Source organism: Saccostrea cucullata, unplaced genomic scaffold, assembly GCF_032062105.1.
Source record: "Saccostrea cucullata isolate Sc308-1 unplaced genomic scaffold, CSIRO_AGI_Scuc_v1 ctg4279, whole genome shotgun sequence".
NCBI lineage: Eukaryota > Metazoa > Mollusca > Bivalvia > Ostreida > Ostreidae > Saccostrea > Saccostrea cuccullata.
The window spans coordinates 1-14,909 of NW_026938223.1; the positions used below are offsets into that span (position 1 = coordinate 1).

General features: G+C 35.4%; 1 protein-coding gene across 1 annotated transcript; it reads left to right on the forward strand.

The window, feature by feature from the left end:
* The first annotated feature begins 4,266 nt into the window (after positions 1-4,266).
* Positions 4,267-13,909, forward strand: LOC134249643 (uncharacterized). The gene is made up of 5 exons (XM_062731976.1): positions 4,267-4,298; positions 6,577-6,657; positions 8,883-8,992; positions 9,270-9,619; positions 12,269-13,909. The coding sequence occupies exons 2-4, from the start codon at positions 6,628-6,630 to the stop codon at positions 9,535-9,537; spliced, it is 408 nt and encodes a 135-aa protein (XP_062587960.1). The 5' UTR covers positions 4,267-4,298; positions 6,577-6,627; the 3' UTR covers positions 9,538-9,619; positions 12,269-13,909.
* Positions 13,910-14,909: the final 1,000 nt, after the last annotated feature.

The window sequence follows — 14,909 nt, forward strand, 5'->3', positions numbered from 1 at the left end:
CGAATGTTTATGTACATTGTGATGGGAATTTTCGAAATATAGCAATCATTTTACATTTAGAATCAAAGCGAATTTTTAGTTCGATCTATTATTTCCATCATTTCATCATTGATTTCAAACATTTATATTTTAGCCCTAACTTAAAGTATACACGTTGCCTAATTTAACCAATCAGCTAACGCCTGGCCATTTATTGCTCTTCTCCGTCTTGTTCAACCAGGAAATAATGTGTTAATCCAGAAATTAGGTTCTCTATTTTCTGTAAACTTTAATCTGATAACTTCATTTTTTTAACGCCTTGTTTTAAGTTAATTAACAGTAGATGGTAAATAACTATTGCCCTTTTAAACAAACCTGTTTGTTCCATCTGTGGTATTTTAAGAAGTTGGTCTATAAAAATAGGAGTTCCTCCGGAGATTTTAGACGTATTTTAATATAAAATCCAATGCAATTTTTCCCCCTTTTAATTACAAGTACAATTTAACATACAATATATCAATACCATCTACAATCCAACATTCAATTTCAGTTACGAAATATGATATACGTCCGTATCTTTTTTCCTTTTTTTCGCCCCCCGCCCCCCTTTTTTTTTTTTTTTTTGGTTAATGGGGTTGTACACAACAACCACAAAAATGATTGACTTCAGATTAAAAAAAAAGTCTCCAGGTCTCGGAAAACTGACAAGTGAAAAAAGAAGGGGAAGGGTTAAATGAGCCTTTGATGCTTGATAGAGTCTACTATTTTTTTTTTGCCGAAATAAGCAATAAATATACTCTCCGATGTACAAGTTTTACATTTTGTAAGGTTTATCCTTAAACTGAAAATCTTTGTTTGACAGAGATACTTAATTCATACATAAAAATTCATACATATTCACATGTTACAGATAAACTCATTAAAAATATACATAAAAAATTTCAGTCTTTAATTTTGATAGCACAGTTTTTGTTTTATTATTTTTTCAAACATATATTGAAAATAGTTTATATTTCATCAAGTAGCCATTATGAATGTCTTATATTACGAAAAAAAAACCCGACAACAGCTGGACAGATTTTACAAAGTTGAGCACATAGGAAAATGTTACTTGTACATTACAATATTTTATGAAATTTTAACCCTATAACAAAAGAAAAATATAGTTTACTATATAGTTATTAATAACTATAGTTTCCCAACGTTTTACCATTGTAAATTTAAGTTTCACAGTTTTCTCTACAGAAAATTGAAGTTTCAAAGTTTGAACTATAGAAGATCAAAGTATTAAAGTCTTAACAATAATTGTAAATAAAAGTATCAAAGTATAAATAAATCAATGTTATCATTATAGTAAACCAAAGTTTAATCGCAATAATTAATGTACGGAAGCGTATTACTGCCACTTGAAAAAGAAATATATTGTAAGTCATACGTACGAGATACTAATTCTTACGTACGAGATGTTAAGCAGGGGCGGATCCAGCAATTTTTGAAAGGGGGGGGGGGGAGTTCCAAGGTTATGCCCCTCTAACCCCCCCCCCTCGCAAATACATATTCTCAAGCAAAGATTCACAGACGTGTATGGAAAGGTCTAAGGTTGTGATAAATACTATCTTTGTTTTATGTCCTTTAAAAAAATGCGTACCCCCATTCCGAACAAAACAAAAACAAAAAAAAAATCAAAAAATACGGAAGCTTTAAAATTGAATGGATTCGTATCACTTCCGAAGATTATAAAGTATTTTCTTTAAAAATTTGAAAAACCTTTTCTAGGTGGGGTGCGGGGGGGGGGGGGGGTTAAAACAAAGAGTTACATGTTAGTTCGTTCAATTGATCAAGATCTGATAAAAACGGTACATATATAGCCAACACAGCCAAAGATCGCGGGAATCTAGTATCAAATTAAACCTCCCATGTTACATATCATATGCAAGATATATAAAAATAAGTAGAATATTTTCTACCATTCTCTCATAAAAATATAATAGAGGAGGTGATTGGAGGAAACTATTACTAAATGTGTGAGAATCTATCCATTCAATCAATAAATAAGACGTACAAACATATAACCTCGGAAAACGTTTTATCCTCTCTCTCTCTCTCTCTCTCCACTTGGCAAAAAATAAAGGGGGGTTCCAACCCCGGAACCCCCCCCCCCCCTCTGGATCCGCCAATGTTAAGTCGTAAGTACGAGATAATAAGTCGTACCTTCGACATACTAAGTCGTTCGTACAACATTTATATATATCTCGTACTTATGAGATACTAATTCGTACCTACGAGATACTATGTCGTACGGACGACATAATAAGTCTAGCGTACGACATAATATTTTAAGATAAGGCAAATAAAAGCATTAGCATAGCATTTCCTAACTGAAATTTTATTTTCTAGACCTGTATAGTATCAAATTATAGGGGTAAACTTGGCTCGTTGGGGCCTAGAAACGGTGTCAATTGCGTGGGCCTTTTTTTGACACTTGAAACTGTTAGAGGCGCTCCTGCACCATGGTGTTCCGGGCTTCCTTAAATGGCACAATTCCTAGTTTTGGCGCTGGGCGCTTTCTCCAGACCTGTATAGTATAATTCAGTGCCCTGGCGCCTAGAAACGGTGTCAATTGGGTCCTTTTTGACACTTGAAACCGTTAGAGGCGCTCTTGCGCCGTAGTGTTCCGGATTTCCCTAGGTGGCACAATTCCTAATTTTGGCGCTTGGCGCTTTCTCTAGACCTTTATAGTATCTGTAAGGTATCATATTATAGAGTAAATTTAGCGCCTTGGCGCTCCCCTGGAAAAAACGGTGTCAATATCACGAAACAGTGTCAATTGGGTCCTGTTTGACATTTGAAACTGATATATATTAGAGGCGCTCTTGCACCGTAGTTATCCGGGCTCCCCTAAGTGGCACAATTCCTAGTTTGGGCGCTGGGCGCTTTCTCTAGACCGGTATAGTATCTCTATAGTATCAAATTATAGGGGTAAACTTGGCGCCCTGGCGCCTAGAAACGGTGTAAATTGGGTCCTTTTTAATTTTGGCGCTTGGCGCTTTCTCTATGATCACGTGATAGGCTCCCCTAAATGGAAAAATTCCTAGTTTGGGCGCTGGGCGCTTTCTCTAAACCGGTATAATATCTGTATAATATAACGTGATAGGGGTAAACTTTGCGCCATGGCTCCTAGGAACAGTGTCAATTGGGTCTTTTAAGACACCTGAAACAGTTAGAGGCGCTCTTGTACCATAGTGTTCCGGACTTCCCTAAGAGTTTGGGTGCAAGGTGCTTTCTCTAGATCGATATAGTATCTGTATTAGGCCTGTATCACATTATAGGGGTAAACTTTGCGCCCTGGCGCCTAGAAACGGTGTCAATTGGGTCCTTTTTGACACTTGAAACCGTTAGAGGCGCTCTTGTGCCACAGTGTTTTTGGCTCCCCTAGGTGGCACAATTCCTAATGTGGGCGCTTGGCACTTTCTCTAGACCTTTATAGTATCTGTAAAGTATCATATTATAGGGGTAAAATTAGCGCCCTGGCGCCTAGAAACGGTGTCAATTGGGTCCTTTTTCACCCTTGAAACCGTTAGAGGCGCTCTTGCGCCGTAGTGTTCTGGACTTCCCTAGGTGGCACAATTCCTAGTTTGGGCGCTTTTCGCTTTCTCTAGACCGGTATAGTATCTCTATAGTATCACATTCTATGGGTTTATTTGGCACCCTGACGCCAAGAAACAGTGTCAAAAGGGTCGTTTTTGACACTTGAAACCGTAAGAGGCGCTGTTGCACCACATTGTTTTTGGCTCCCCTAAGTGGCACAATTCCTAGTTTAGGCGCAAGGCGCTTTCTCTAGACCTGTATAGTATCTGTATTATATTACATTATAGGGGTAAACTTGGCGCCTTGGTGCCTAGATACGGTGTAAATTGGGTCCTTTTGACACTTGAAACCGTTAGAGGCGCTCTTGCGCCGTAGTTATCCGGGCTCCCCTAAGTGGCACAATTCCTAGTTTGGGCGCTGGGCGCTTTCTCTAGACCGGTATAGTATTTCTGTAGTATCACATTACATGGGTAAATTTGGCGCTCTGGCGCCTAGAAACGGTGTCAATTGGGTCCTTTTATACACTTGAAACCGTTAGAAGCGCTCTTGCGCCGAAGTTATCCGGGCCCCCCTAAGTGGCACAATTCCTAGTTGGGGGGCCATACTTTAATTAATTAATGGGTGTTTTTACATCGGGTTCGATAAACACTTAAATGTTATAAAAAATTTTCTTAGCCAGCTTGACTTTAGCCAACTCTTTTGATTTTTTGGAACTTATGAATTATGACAAGGTATAGATGAGCTATTTTTGTTTCAGAATTATGAAAAACCATCAATATTTTACGAAAAGTGTCTTCAATCGCAACTATCCGATTATTCATGACAGATCAGAACAGTTATAGATTGTAGCTTTATAGCATAACCCTTAATCATATGCATGAGAATGATATGTAAGAAAACATACATTTAGAAAGTGGATGTAGGCGAAAGCCCGTCCACTTATCTAAAAGAGAATAACTTTGTATATTGAAATACTTCACTGTTCAAAAGAAAAATTTTCTAATGTCTGACCTGCTGAGATGAAGATGTTAAAAAAGAAAAGCCTACATTAAAAGTGAATTACATATGTAATATCAATTAAGTAATGCAAATGAATCATCAGATTGAATTATCAGTTATTTCACAATTATTGACCTGTGTAGGCCAACATGAAGTTATAAGGACCTATGTCAAGTGATACTGACTCGCGGTGAAAGAAAATAGGAACTATGTGAGAGGTCATGTTCATTTTTTTTCTCTGAGCTCAATATCACTTGACATGGGTCCTTATATAAACCACATTTTGACTAATATGTTGATGGTATGACCTTTAGGGTGAGCGCAGATACTTGTCCAGTTTTCATTTAGTTCAGACTTGCCAAACTGCACGTGACATTCGGTGCGTCGTTTGTATGTTGCTTTACCAAACCAAAGCCTGAACAGGGCTATAATTTCAATCAATTTATGACTATTTTTCTTCAACAAACAGATAAATTTATTAAATCAAGACAAGTTTATTATTCATTTAACTTTTGTTGTTATTCTCACCAGAACGTTGCTTTAGCGTTTGTTTACGAAGCGATGCATTGTGGATCAAAATTACTGTGTAAAAAATTTTATGGAATGAATGTGCAATAGTCCAAATTTTCTCTTCGCTCAGGCTTTGTCGTTAGAGCTCACTGTGCTAGCTATAATTGTATTGTTATATAATCATTCAAAGTTAATATTCTGAAGATGTTCTCACTGAACAGACTTGGCTGTCATTAGGTCAAAATTACCAAAAAAAAAACATGCTTCTTATATTTGCTGTGCATAATATAATTATAACAGACACCAGATTCTACATAACTGTGGTGCAGGCAAACAATGAGCTGAGCAATATCATATTTTGCTGGTAAGCTATTGCATCAGTATCAGCCAATATATATTTTGTAAAAAAGACTTGTATGAACATGATGAACAATGAAATAGTATACACTTATTTTATGACTATGAGGTAAACAGTCAAACTGTTGTCCTGAGGTAGTGGGGAAGACCTTGGAAACTGTTGCATGAGGCTGAAGGCCGAGGGCAACAGTTTCCCAGGTCTTCCCCACTACCGAAGAACAACAGTTTGACTGTTTTACCGAGTAGTCATTAAATAAGTGTTTTATTACCTAACTTAAATTAATTAATTAAATTGGAATAAAAACACGCAGACAATCAATAAAGGGTTTTAAGAACTGTTTTTTCACGTACTTGTCTATGAATTAGCTGAACACATAATATAAAGATTAAATTAATATTAAATAATTCAAAGTAATTCTTAATAAATTGATTGATTGATTGTTTGTGTGTTTTATTTAAGGAATGAAGCTTATTTCAACTTACGTTATCCGATATAACATAAGTTGGGGCAGTTTAATAAGTATTATTCATTCCTTATAATTTAATTTCAGTGTAGACAATGAGACAATATTTCTTCCGGAAAAGGTGTCAAATTGAGCATTATTTTAAAAGTAACGTTAAGCAGAGTAATACGTTTTTGACGTAGCTCATTGTGACTTAGGCAAGTTATGTTATACAAAATATTATATATTCCTTTGAATGATTCAGCCAATGAAATTGCTTGATACAAGTGAAATTAAATTATTTCAATTTAATTAATTATAAAGCAGGTAAATAGTGATGTCGTGATCATCAAAAATCTTGAATATCACGATGATGCTTTGAACAGGCAACAGTTCATTCTGTGACCCGGCCAACAGTTCGACTTTTTCATGATCACGCAAAAACATTAAATAAACGTGAAACAGTTGAAAATGCCTGATAACAAATTATACAGTAGGTTAGGTAATAATGAATAAATATTGTTTGTGGCCCCCAATATTAGAGATGTAGAATGGTACAAACAAGTCGATGCTCTTATGTTTGAAATTTTGTTTATTCAGATATTTCTCCCATCCTGGTAGTTGCTGATGCCTGATGCTAAATTAGATAATTAGTTTAAATTAGAATGCAATAGTACCTGAACATAATTTATCCTTTCAGAGAGAAGAAAACTGACTTTAAAAGAAAACCGGTGAGATTAAATCATATGAAATGTATGATGAATCAGGATGTGATCATTTGGTAAGTGGTAGTTAATTCAATCATGAATTGGAATGTATGACAATTGCATGAAAAGAAAAAAAATGATTCAAAATTTAATAAAAAAAAAAAGAAATTGAAATACTGAATTTTGGTTTACCAGCTGTGAGCTACAACAAGTTTTATGTAAAAGCTAGGGCTGAATCCATATGCCCCCTCAATGATATATGTGTATTGTTGTGATTGACATACATCAGTTATCTGATACATACAGTCAAACTTTGTTTAACTCAAACCTGAATTGAACAGGAAAGAACTTCGAGATCAATGAAAATAGGAAAATTAAATGCATATTTACTGATTCTTGCTGGTCAGTATTTTGCTGACTTTAAGGAAACTCTAAACACTGCACACTAAAGAGCTATACTTATAGGGTAGTTTTATGCAGTTAGAGTGATCTGCCCTTAGCCCTTAGATTTGAGATTTCTGCTCACAAATAGTCCTATGTCTTTTTGAACATTTTCCTGTGAAATGAGGCACATACAGTACCCTACTTATATTTATTTTGATAAGTTTGTAAATATATTTTTCATTAACAAAAAAAGTCAAAATTGACAAATTGAAAATTTGACAAACAATTCATGTTTTAAGAAGGGGTACATTGGCCACTCTTGTTGCCTAAAGGAGATGCATCCACTTTCAATATTGCATGTTAAGCTATACCCGGTGATTTATCAGTTTTAAGTGAATTTGTTTAAGACAGAAACATATCAAACAAGAGGCCCATGGGCCACATCGCTCACCTGAGTAACTTGCGTGATGCAGATCTTTACCAGATTCCCCCTCTTGCTATACCTATCATGCCCAACAACCCCCTTCCCTTTTTTATTTTAAAACTTTAGAATCTACACTACCCAAGGATGCTTCCACATAAGTTTCAGCTTTCCTGGCCCAGTGGTTCTAGAGAAGAAGATTTTTAAAGATTTGTTCTATATATTTCCATGTAAAACTTGGATTCCCTATTGTGGCCCCACCCTACCCCTGGGGGACATGATTTTATTAATTTAAAATCTACACTACCCAAGAATGCTTCCACATAAGTTTCAGCTTTCCTGGCCCATTGGTTCTTGAGAAGAAGATTTTTAAAGATTTGTTCTATATATTTCCATGTAAAACTTGGATACCCTATTGTGGCCCAGCCCTACCCCCGGGGGTCATGATTTTAACAATTTAATATCTACACTACCCAAGGATGCTTCCACATAAGTTTCAGCTTTCCCGGCCCAGTGGTTATTGAGAAGAAGATTTTTAAAGATTTGTTCTATATATTTCTATGCAAAACTTAGATTCCCTATTGTGGTCCCGCCCTACCGCTGGGGGTCATGATTTTAACAATTTAAAATCTACACTACCCAAGGATGCTTCCACATAAATTTCAGCTTTCCTGGCCCAGTGGTTTCTAAGAAGAAGATTTTTAAAGATTTCTATGTAAAACTTGGATTCCCTATTGTTCTATACATTTCTATGTAAAACTTGGATTCCCTACTGTGGCCCCGCCCTACCCCCAGGGGTCATGATTTTAACAATTTAATATCTACACTACCCAAGGATGCTTCCACTTAAGTTTCAGCTTTCCTGGCCCCGTGGTTCTTGAGAAGAAGATTTTTTAGTGACCCCACCCTATTTTTGTCTTTTCTTGATTATCTCCCCTTGTAAGGGGACTTGGCCCTTCATTTTAACAAATTAAACTCCCCTTCACCCAAGGATGATTTGTACCAAGTTTGGTTAAAATTGGCTCATTGGTTCTTGAAAAGAAGTCGAAAATGTGAAAAGTTTACAGACGGACAGACGACAGACAAAATGTGATCAGAAAAGCTCACTTGAGCCTTCAGCTCAGGTGAGCTAAAAAGCATTTCAGACCAAAACGGGACTTCAACTGGAAGTACGGCATGTTGTGACAACATAGAGAGTCCCCTAAGATTGGTTTTTTTAGCTCACCTGAGCCGAAGGCTCAAGTGAGCTTTTCTGTTCAAATTTTGTCCGTTGTACGTCTAGCTGTCCATCCGTCCATCTGTCTGTCCGTCTGTCAGAAAAGGGAAGGGGGTAGTGGGGCATGATAGGTATAGCAAGAGGGGGAATCTGGTAAAGAACTGCATCACCCAAGTTACTCAGGTGAGCGATGTGGCCCATGGGCCTCTGGTTTTTTTGGGTTTTTTTTTTTTGTGTGTGTGTTCAGTTTGTTATATTTGAGCTTTTATATATTTTAGAGGCATTCACCAATGTCATTACTAATGACAAACAGAAGAAACGGAGACGGGAGAATGGAAAGACTGATCTTCACAGACAGCAGTCAAAACAAAGCAAAAGAAAGCGTTCAGTAAGTCTAATTTACTCAAAACTTTATGAAAAAGTGATCTTTTGGGGTTTATTTTTAAACTAATCGGCCTACGTTTCAAAGATATTTGTTAATTAATAGTCTTCTTTCATCATGTATAGCAGAGTTGTAGAGGAATTCAATATTCTTTGAAATTTATGATATTTTGTGTCAATGGGTATTTCTACAAAACTAAGGTCACATAGTTCATTATCATTTATACTTGTACAGATATGTTTTTAAAAAGTCTGTATGATTAACTATGCGCTTTTTCCCTCAGAAACTGGAAAGAAGAAAGAAGGCTGTGGAACATCTTAAGTTATCTAGAGGAGTCATGGACCCCAACATCTAAAAAGAACTTGACGGAGTGCCTTCAGTTGGACATAAATTCACCCGAGAAGACTGATGACGAAAACTCAACAAAGTGGGTCAGGCTCCCATTTTCCTGGAAAACAACCAGACTGTGCAAGGGAAAAGAGGCACTGGACAAGGCATATAGACACAAGGTCCTGAAGACCGAATCTGCAGATGCCAGTTGGTATTTGTAAGGGATGGTAGAGAGGACACAACAACACCTCCTCCTGAGAAGTGTCCAGTTTGGGCCATTTCCAGGGACTACTCCTCATAGAGGTAATTAATTTTCTCAGATACTTATTAGCTCTTCTGAGCCAAAGGCTCAAAGAGCTAATGCTATGGCCATTTGTGCGGTGTGCGTCGTGCGGTGTGCATTAACTTTTTAGAATATGGGCCATAACTCAAGAACCCCTTGGCCAATCATTTTCAAATTTGTCACAGGGTATCCTTGGCCCAAGGTCTACCATTTATACTAAAACTAAGGGTAGGACCCTAAAACAAGGGGAGATAATCACGAAAATAAAATAAGAAAAACTGGTTGCTAAAAAAATCTTCTTCTCCAGAACCACTGGGCAGATTTTCACCAAACTTACATACAAGGGTCAGGATATTTTGAAGATTAAAAATTGTTCAAGGCATGACCCTGGGGCAAAGGGTGTGGTCTGAATGTCACTTCAAAGTTGACCAAAATTTACAGTTTATAAAAATGTTGATATTTTGCTTACTATAAAGACTAGGATCATCAAATCTTGTAAGTTGATGCATCTCAGGACTTGACATCATGTTAATACAAAAGTAGGTCACGGTGACCTACTTTATAAATTTTACGGGCTTTTGTTTTGAAATTAATTGGTAGGCATATTTTGGACACTTTAAGGCCTATGATCATAAAACTTGGTCAGATGGTGCATCTTGGGTCCTCAAACAACATCAACTTAAAAGTAGGTCATCGTGACCTACTTCTTAAATTTTATGGCTATACTTTTCTAAAACATTTAATCCCATTATTTCAGACACTGAAAGGTTTAGAATCACCAAATCTTGTAAGTTGATGCATCTTGGGGCTTTAAAACATATTTATTAAAAAGTAGGTCACTGTGACCTACTTTTTGAACTTTGCAGGCATTTGTTTTCAAATTGTTTAAAAGACATATTTTGAATACTGTTAGACCTATGATCATCAAATTTTGTCAGTTGATGCATCTTTGGTTTTCAAAGCAAGTCGACCAAAAAGTAGGTCATGGTGACCTACTTTTGACATTTTATGGCTAGATTTAAATATCTTGGGTATCTATTGGCTTAGACTTGTCAAACTTTGTCAGTTGATGTATCTTGGGTTTTCGGAAATCATTGACAAAAAACTATTTTTGACATTTTCTGGCTAGATTTATGTATCTCAAGTACTTATTGGCTTAAAATCATGAAACTTTGTCAGTTGATGCCTCTTGGGTTTTCGGAGATCATGGACCAAAAAGTAGGTCACAGTGACCTACTTTTGACATTTTATGGCTTTATTAAAATATCTCAGGTACTTATTGGGTTAGAATCATCAAACTTTGTCATTTGACGCATATTGGGTTTTCGAAGCATGTCGACCAAAATGTAGGTCACAGTGACCTACTTTCGAATATCTCAGGTACTGATTGGCTTAGAATCATCAAACTTTGTCAGTAGATGCATCTTGGGTTTTTGGAAAATGTTGACCAAAAAATTGGTCACCATGACCTACTTTTGACATTTTATGGCTATATTTATGTACCTCAGGTACTTACTGGTTTAGAATCATCAAACATTGTCAATTGAAGCATTTTGGGTTTTCCGAGAATGATGAGCAAAAAATAGGTCACAGTGACCTACTTGTGACATTTATTGCTATATTTAAGTATTCTAGGGTACATATTGGCTTAGAATTGTCAAACTATGTCAGTTGATGCACCTTGGGTATTCGGAGAATGCTGACCAATAAGTAGGTCACTGTGACCCACTTTTGAATATCTCAAGTACTTACTGGCTTAGAATCATCAATCTTTTTCAATTAATGCATCTTGTGTACTCAGAAAATTTAAATCAAAAAGTAGATCACCATGACCTTCTTATAGTATTTTATACTTACATTTAAATATCTTCAGTCTTAACTGGGTAAGAATCATCAAACTTTGTCAGATGATGCATCTTTGGTCTTAGGATAGGTTGTAAAATTTATCAGAAGAGCGATTCAAGGCCCCTGGGCCTCTTGTTTATCTTTACCTTTCTTATTATTGTGTCAAACTTTTATAAATTCATTTAACTTCCCTTTTTAAGTGAACAAAAAGATCAATACCATTTGAAATATTAAGGATGTGTTATTTTTTGCTTGCAAATACTGAAGTCTGATTATATTGAACCATTTTCTATGGCCTTCTTTTGATAAGTTTTCTGATAGTGTAGGGTCTTCTTGTCTAACCAATTGTGTACTTTTATTATAAGAAAAGGAGCAACATCAAACAATAGTAGGGTAAAATACACAATATGACCTCTTTTTGGAAATTATGCCTGTACATCCTTAAATAATTTGTGGATCACGACACATCTTATCTTTGAATCTGAGAGAATCTGATTTGGGAATTATCATATCAGATGTTTTTATAATAACTCATATCCTTATGACCAGAAAACTTGGTTTTTTGATGGAGATAAGAATTACTTTACAATCATTTTAATTTGTGGGGGTCTATGTTTATGGGTTAGTGAAATTTTGTTGGTTCTTGGGAATGTAATTTTGTAAGTAATTTGTATATTCAGAAGATTCACTGAACACAACTTTTCTGTTGAAGATTTTCTTCCCAACTTCCTTAGAAGGACAACTTTTTCAATGAATGGGATGTAATTATAAACACCAAAATATCACTTCAGCTAAATTTTAACTATTTTTTTTATTCCTTGTAGGTCAAACGAGGTTTCAGCTATCAAAAGAATACAAGAAAAAGAACTTTTTAATTCTGTGGTTGGGGATTTCCAGATGTAAATATTGATAGTTGTTTTTTTTTTTTAATGTACCTGTAATCAACAGTTCAGGGTATATAGTTTTTCATTGTTGGTCTGTCTGTCTGCAGAAGTGTAAACCAGGCCTAAAGCTTTTGAGTGGATGGGGCGACTGATTTCACAGATGTATTCTTAGTGACCAGACTTGTTGACCTCCTTACATGGACCTTTGAGTTTCAACCACTTTAACAAAAAAATTAAACTGTATTCTTGGCCACAACTTTCAAATAGTTGATGCTAGAGCTTTCACTTTTGCATTTCATTTGACAAGACTTTCAACAGGTATAAATATTTTTTTGACATTGACCTTCGAGTTGGACTCACTTTTAAAATATTTTAACCTTGGACAGAACTTTTGAAAAGCAAGTACTAAGGCTTTCATATTTCGACGGTGACAAAACCTTTCTCTCGATACCAACATTTTTTACCTTGACCTTTGACTTGCAAATGAGAAACTACAACACACACAATAAGCTGTCATTTGGGGGCATCAGTGTTTCACAAACACATTTTTAAATCAACAAGCAAATTCAAAGAATTGTGGTCCCCCGCTTTCAGTGTCTTCTGGGTGAGATGTCATTTTTTATGACATTTTGCATATAATATGAACGCCCTATCATAAGTCATCTATTTAGAAATTATCACTGAACTCCAAGGTCAAGGTCAAAGGGTTAACATTCTTGTATCCAATGAAAAGTCTTCTCAAAAGGATTACATGAAGTATGAAAGCCTTAGCCCTTACCATTCAAAAGTTATGGTCAACCTTAAAGTTTTCTCATAAGTACTAAAAAAATCTAAAAGGTCAAGGTCAAAAGGTCAAGGTTGTTGGTATCAAATGAAAGGTCTTGCCACAAAGAATACATATGTGAAGTATGAAATTTCTGGTATCTACTGTTCAAAAGTTGTGGCCAAGGTCAAAGTTTTTGAAAAGTAGGTCAAATTCCAAGGTCAAGGTCCAAAAGGCAAAGTTCTTGGCATTCAATGAAAGGTCTTCTCACAAGAATTATATATGTGAAGTATGAAAGCCCTTGTCCTTACCATTCTAAACTTATGGATAAGGTTAAAGTTTTCTTATAAGTACGAAAACATCCTAGGTAAAGGTCAAAAGGTCAAAGTTGTTGGTATCCAATAAAAGGTCTTCCTACAAAGAATACATATGTGAAATATGAAAGTCCTAGTACCTACCATTCAAAAGTTATGGCCAAAGTCAAAGTTTGGAATTTTTGTGTAAAATTGGGTCAAACTCCAAGGTCAAGGTCAAAAGATCGAATTTGATGGTACCCAAAGAAAGGTCTTGTCTTAAGGAATACACATATGAAATATGAAAGTCATGGCTCCACTAAATCAAAAGTTATGGGCAAGGTTAAAGTTTTTGTGATGGATGGACAGCTAGACAGACGGACAGACGAATGAGATTTAATATCCCCTTGCTTTCCCGAAAGCAAGGGACAATTATTAACAGCTCTTAAGCTGTTCAAGCAGTAGAATACAGTAGAATTCAGAGGTTATATTTTGTCAATACCTCAAGAATCGGATTCTATGATTATGAAAGTAGATTTCTGTTTTTCATTTATATTCATCTTTTAATAGTCGATGTTATACCTTAATTCTAATGCCTGTTCACACGATGAGTTTAATTCGCAGTAAATTAATGCGAAGTAAACAAATGCGAATCAAACTAATGAGAATTAAATTGCATTCACACAACAGCTAATGCGAAGTTTAACTAATGCGAATTAAAATTCTACTTCTGCTGCCAGGCGTCAGTAAGGCTATTATGACGTCATTTGCAAATCACGTCACCTAATGCAGGAGCAGCTGCATTTGACATAATATTACAGTGTCTGTATACACATTTTAGAAATTAACACAATTTTCCTTAGTTTTTACTCAAAAATAGCACTAATACTTCAATTTGACCACTGACATGTGGCATTTGACCTAATTTTGCCATTACGCATGCCTCAAAATTTAATTCGAATCAGCTTCGCGTAGCGTTCACATGGAGCTAATGCGAAGTAATTTAATGTGCAGTAAACTATTCGAATTAAACTAATTTGTATTAAAATCTCCATGTGAACGCTATGCAAAGCTAATTCGCAGTAACTTTATGTTTAATTCGAATTAAACTCTCCGTGTGAACAGGGTATAAATATCAATAGTCACTAATTTGGTTTTCATGTATAAAATATTTATATGATAGTAGCTAAAGCACCTGGCCATGTTTGTATTTTTGTTTTACATACAGATGCAGTGTTGATGTTTTGATATATTTTTGTAAAAATTGTTATGCTTTTTCATAGATTTATTTTTTATAATACTGTAGTAACTTAATTGAGTCCCTGAATGTCAATAGTCACTAATTTGGTTTTGATTTATAAAATATTGTATTTTTTATAAATATAGTAACTAAAAACAAGTCATGATTTTTTTTATGTTGTACATATACAATGTTGATGCTTTGATATATCTTTAAAATTTGTTATACTTTTTCATAGATTTATTTTGTTCGCATAATACTTAAGTAACTGAATTGAGTAACTTA